Here is a 6000-nt window from a genome sequence, read left to right as displayed (position 1 = left end):
CAAACACAAGACAATCATTAATTAAAGTATTGAAACCCATTCTGTTACCCACCCCTTTACTAAATGTTAACCCATTTATTTATGTTACCTAGCTGTGCACATAAAGCAGCATTTATATTTACTTTCTTCCTTAAGGCCGCAGGATCCTCCTCGAACATATGCCACATAAAGACGAAAGGACATAACATAACATAAGCACATAAAATAAGCACATGCCATTAATTAAACAGCCGCATTAATACTGACAAAGACAATAAACAAGGTTAGTTTATTATTTTTCACACACTTGCAATTGCAACATAAAGCATATATGTTAGTCCCTTGTGTCGTGTATGCATTTTAAACTAAGTTGATTAGTACATGTATGCCCACATGCATCATTGTTGGTATTTGCGATTCCTAAATTGCGAAAATTAAGGAATCGCAATTTAGCAATCGCAAATACCTATGCATTAAAAATTCGCAAATATTTTTGCGGTTTCTTATTTTTCGTTATTTGCGATTCCCAATTTTGCGAATCGCAAATAAGGAATCCCTTAACTTTGATTCCTATAGGCCCATAGGAATCAATGGGAAGGCATTTTCATTTTGCGAATTCGCAATTAAGGAATCGCAAAATGAGAATGCAATTTCAAGGGTGCAGGGGGGGGATCCAAAGGACCTCCCATGCACCCATGAAATGTCACGTAAGTACATTTTACTCACACACATGTCCCAAGGGCATGTGTGTGTGTAAAATATAAGTTTCAAAAATGCACTTTTGTGCATTTTTGAAACTTTTCGCAAATTACCACGAAGGTTTACTTCATGGTAATTTTCCCCTTCCTAATTGCGAATTAAAAAAAATCATGCATAGCATTTCTTAAATGCTATTGCAATTTAAGAAATCGCAAAAAATGGTGTTTTCTTAAATTTCGAAAAATGAAAAAAAATGATGCATCCCAAAAAAGGTTTTTGCATTCGCAAAGGGCCGAATTTTGTGATTCGCTCCGTTTGCGAATGCAAAAAAGCTTGATGCATGTGACTGCAAATGTCATGCTTATTAATACAGTTATAATATTATAGAAGTTTAACTTTGCGAATCAAAACAAAATATTATTCTGAACCTCGCTCCATCAAAAGCAATTTAATTAACAGGCAAGCTACTGGGTTTAAAAATTGCATTTTATGTATGTTCTTACTGTCTATTTTGTAATTCTCTGCTGAGGAGCGCTCTCTTCGCTTGAAGTAAAATTGTAGTCCTTCTATTTTTGTGAAATGTCCTGGTTTTTGGCTTTAAAATTCTGGTCACCCTAAGCAAAGCTGGAAATTAAATGTATTTTCTGATTAATGTATTTAAAAAATGCTCATGATATTGGAACCCTCAAGGTCCATAAGCCCCCTGCACTACCCTGTTAAAAGTAGCATAAAGGAGGCGAGAAAGGTTAGCTCTCTTCAAACAGAAGCACAGCTCTCTCTGTAGGACTGTCTGTCGGTAAATAGTACTCCAGTCCTGGTGGAACGTGCCAGGCACAGTCTTACCCACTGTACAGATGCACGTTTTCTTAAGTACACAAAGTCTTTGGCAAGCTCTACGTTTTCCACGAGCCCGTGCCAGCCAGGCCGAGCCCTCCCGTCAGGGTGCACTCATACCTTCCAAATAAAGGAAGTGTGGAAGAAACACCCCCCGGGCCGCGGCTGTTCACCGAGAGCCACTCAGGCAGGAAGAGCAGCCAGGTCAGGGCGCTGGAGTGTCATTACCCTGCGCCGGCGCTGGGGGCCGTGCAGACTCGGAGGAAGAGTGAGACACATACAAACTTCCCGGCGGCGTGCTTAGGTGACGGGGAGGAGCCGTGGACAACGCACACGGGAGCACCGCCGCGCACAGGGGACGTGGACAGCCGCCACGGGGCAGGAGAGCCGGGGAGCAGGAGCAGGACAGCTCGGGAGCGCACAGGGCCCCGGCTCGTTCGTAGGCCCCGGCGGCGCCCTCTGCTTGAGCTGCGACGTGGCTAGCCTGGGTCTCTCCCCGAAGCCCAGTTTCTGCCTATAAACTCCGGGTTTACTGCGGGGGAGGGGCCTCACGTTTCCTCCTCGGAGAGCGCCCACCTTTAACTCAAATCCAGGAGTCGTGTGGGGCAAAATGGCGGCGGCCGTGGCCTATGGCGCAGCGGCACCCCCGCTCTACCCGCCCCCACCCGTACCTCCCGAGAGGTGGAGGTGGTGCGGGGAGCTGGACCCCGAAGAGATCCAGAACCGGCTGCAGAAAACACGCTGGGAGCTGTGCAACCGCAGAAAGATCCTGATCAGGAATTTACCACAGGACTGCAGCAGCCAGGTATGTGTTGGAGTCGATCGATGTAGTCAGTGCTAGAAGAGGAGTGGGTTAAACTAGTGGCGCCAGGCATTACTTGCAGCTCCAGGTTTTAGTGGTAGTGGGGGGAACTGGATCTCAAGGGAGCATTAAGTACCATGTGCCTGCAAGTGAGGGGGCATAACCTGCAATATAAAGTGGTCGAGAACTGGGATACCAGGTGTTTACAGGAGTAGACCACTACTTTTAGAAGAAGAATCCGGAAATTACTCTTAGAGATTTGCCCTCCCTATTGTATTGGAGACCTTTAGGGATACTGCTTGTAGGTCAGGATATTTGCACTTAGGAAGCACTAGCTATGCGACAACACAATTAACGAGGCCATTCCGTTTGACTGGATATTCACGGGTTAATAACTGCAACGCTGGGCACCGAGAAAGTTGCATTATTTGCAGCTCAATGCAATCACTCTAAGTCAAATAGGGGGGGCTACAATATCACGTGTATCTTAGTGGAACTACCAGAACCACAGTATTCGTGTGGGGGATGCTACTTGAGAACGTTATCCTCGTGGGCCTCCTGCAGGACAGCTCCTTGCAGCACTAAATACACAGAAGACACTCGCTGCAGTACTGAGTAAAGCATATCGACAGTAGGTCTGTTTTTGAGCAACCAGAGTTGCTTCTTTGGTATCTACAGGAATACCATCTTCAACCATGGGTACTCACACTCGTACTGTCTGCAGCACTGTGCAGCAACCAGTGCTTGAAACGAAAGTATAGATTAACTAATGGGTAAAGTCTGTCTAAATATGTGGACATTTATCGATTTATTTCCAGTTCTCTGCGGAAAAAGAGGCACATATACAGAAACTAACAAATGAAAGAAAAATAAGTGTTGTTCAACTAGTGCCAAATTTAATGAGCAAGCTACTTCAAATTACACAATAATTTATTTTCAGAACTCATGAATGTTTCTAAATATTAACCGAAATACATAGGGTCTTTGTGCCAGTCTTGTATATCTCTTTTCAACTCCAAGTAATGTGATTGATGTCAAGGTCTTTGCCACTCTCACGCATCTTTCCTACTCTCACGCACAGCGCTCAGGAGCCATTATGTCAGGGTAACAGCAGGCTCACACACCTTGCCTTATGCCTTGATTTGCATGTTTGTATACCTGACATTCCACACGTTTAGTGCATTAAATTGTAGGATTTGGAAGTATAAGAGTTTTGGGCTGGTTGGCTCTCTTTGTATAAACGTATAATAAAAATGTCTGCTGCTCAGCTGAGCCCGCAACTCAGAGGACCTGCTTTTGAAATTGGTGAGTGTAGGTCAAGTCAGTGCCTATGGTCTTACTGCTGTAGTTTCTACCATTGCTGCTTCGCCTTATTGGAACCCGGGCAATCCCTTGTCCTAGAAGACGGTACTGCACACATCATACTCACTGACTCGAAATGAAGGGGAAATAAACATCTGTAAATAATTTACAAAATTGCAAATACATGGACTGTCTCAACTTACGTTGAAATCATTCCACTCTAAGGACCCACAAAAGCTCTTGCTGCACTAGATAGTAACTGCATAGTTCCTTCAGGATTATGCACCGTGTAACGCTTAGTCCCTATGGTCATGAGGCGTCTCACTGTAGTACAAGGTGCACATGGTGGGAAAAATGTACATTTGGGTATAGTTGCATGTCAGTGGATGCATCACTGGCATTAAACAAGTACTAGCAGGAAAATTTGCAAAAGTTAAGCACCGCCAGAGCAGCTAGCTAAATGTAAATAACAGCAGACAGGTTTCAGGTTTTTATTGGATTAGCGCAGTTAATTAAAACCATAGCTATAAAATATCAACATTAACACAATTTAAAAAAAAGCAAAAACTGAAAAAAACAATCAAGATTTGAAGTCCTGTACAAGTAAAAGTCAATCTTGTAGTTGCCCGTATAATCGAGAAAACAGTGCAGGACTTAAAGTAAAATAGATTAGTATAGGAATGCTAAGTAAGAGGACAGAAAAAGTCTGTGATATGTTTTTTTGGGGGGAACTGGAAGCACGGGGGCCAAAGTGGGTAAAAAAAGGTTGTCCAGGAGTCTCATGAATTTTCCAGTCCTTGCAAGTACTTGAGTGTCTGAGGAAGTGAAGCACATGGCAGATGCTTCCCAGCACGACCTGATGCCCCATTTTAAATATAAGGGTTTTAAAAGAAGTCTTCTGGGGGCGTCCAGGGCAGGACAGCAGCACAGGAGATGCAGCCACGATTCAGTCTGGTAATTGCACAGTCTGCATGCCCCCTCCTCACTTGTTGGAGCCCATCGGTGAAAGGCAGTTGAACGCAGGCCTAGGAGACGCATGAACATTATATTCTTCCGAGCCACTGCATTTAAGTTTTCCTGGAGGTAAGATTGGGGTGCCCCGGGGAGGTATAAGTTGTTCAGGGGGAGCAGAACTGTTGATGTTTTTAAAGCCTGGAAGTCCATCCGATGGGAGATTTGTTTGACCTGCTTATTGATAACCTTTTTCCAGACTGTGTATGGAATGGTGTCTGAGGTTAGTAATGAGTTATCGATCTCTAGCGTTTTTATAGCCTTTGTAACTTGAAAATTCCATGGATTTCCTGGGCTAGCAAAGGTTTCTTTTAGCCGGGCTTTTAAAGTGTTGTCTGCGGCTTTTAATGTCCTTATAAAGTATTTCAGGGTGTCAGCCTCACAATAAATAGATTGTCTTTGAAGGCCCAGCTCCAGTCTTTTTTTTTTTTTTTTTTTGAAAACCTTTATTGTGCAGATGTAGCTTACAAATACGGGCCCACAACCCATCGGGCCGGCCACCACACTTTATTAGCACGTTGGCCAGGAAAGAAGCTCCAGCGGGTCTCCGATATAACAGATGCAACAAGGCGAGGCAGAAAGCCACAAGGAAACCACCATGAATAGGAAAAATGAAGGTTAATTTTATAATACAATAGGGTGATTAGCAGGAATATTGCAGTTAGTAGGGTCCAAAAGTCCGTGGCGGGCTGTCAGCAAGCAGTAAAACAATACACAGCAAATTTCAAAAAGAACAGCTATATTATAGCAAGAGCAAAACGTAAGTCCCACATCTGCAAGCAAGTCCAACCACTGCCCAACGCCCACCCGTTACTACGAAAATACGCAGCAATACATAAAAAGGAAGTCAGGATTGCAATACAAAGAGCCATCCGCTACATCAACCCAAAGAAAGGGAGAAAGAAGGGGAAAAGGACATCAAGAAAAAGGGTAGAAAAAACAGGGAAAAGAGAACGCGGCACCACATCATGCGCCCCTCGGCAAGCAAAGCATACAAAAGAAAGGCCAGCCTATGGAACCGAAGGAAATAGGAGTAGTGGATGCACAATGAACATCGGTGGCAGGGAGATCATGAGGCCCACGCTGGCAAAAACACCCCAAGAGGCCTACATGTAGACGCAGCGTCCAGAAAATAGGATACATAAGAGCCATAGAACCAAGAACAAAGAGAAAACAAAAATATAGACCCCACCCTGCACCCCTGCAGAAGGCTACGGCCTACCCCCCAGCAGCGTGCCTGTCGCCCTAACAGGAAACCCGAAATATAGAAGAGTCAAAAAGTAAGGAAGAAACCACATAGGCAAAAAGAGAGGAAGGGGAAAGGAAGGAAAAAAAAAAGAAAAAATCTCTAGTGGGAGAGGAGACACATAATC

The 6000-nt window shown here is 44.2% G+C and overlaps 1 protein-coding gene across 6 annotated transcripts in view; it reads left to right on the top strand.

Moving 5' to 3' along the window:
* Positions 1-1592: 1592 nt before the first annotated feature.
* Positions 1593-6000, top strand: part of RAVER2 (ribonucleoprotein, PTB binding 2) — a 407034-nt gene continuing 402626 nt past the window's right edge. For 2 of the 6 annotated variants that reach the window (XM_078669153.1, XM_078669118.1), the window contains exon 1: positions 1593-2317. In XM_078669153.1, the coding sequence (XP_078525279.1) occupies positions 2123-2317 (195 nt within the window). In that variant the 5' untranslated portion in view covers positions 1593-2122. The remainder of the gene's footprint in view (positions 2318-6000) is intronic. The other 4 variants (XM_078669128.1, XM_078669162.1, XM_078669135.1 and 1 more) reach the window with 4 other exon arrangements.

Source organism: Lissotriton helveticus, chromosome 1_2 (assembly GCF_964261635.1).
Source record: "Lissotriton helveticus chromosome 1_2, aLisHel1.1, whole genome shotgun sequence".
Classification (NCBI taxonomy): domain Eukaryota; kingdom Metazoa; phylum Chordata; class Amphibia; order Caudata; family Salamandridae; genus Lissotriton; species Lissotriton helveticus.
Note: the sequence above shows the minus strand (reverse complement) of the source record. Positions and strands in the feature narration are given on the sequence as shown.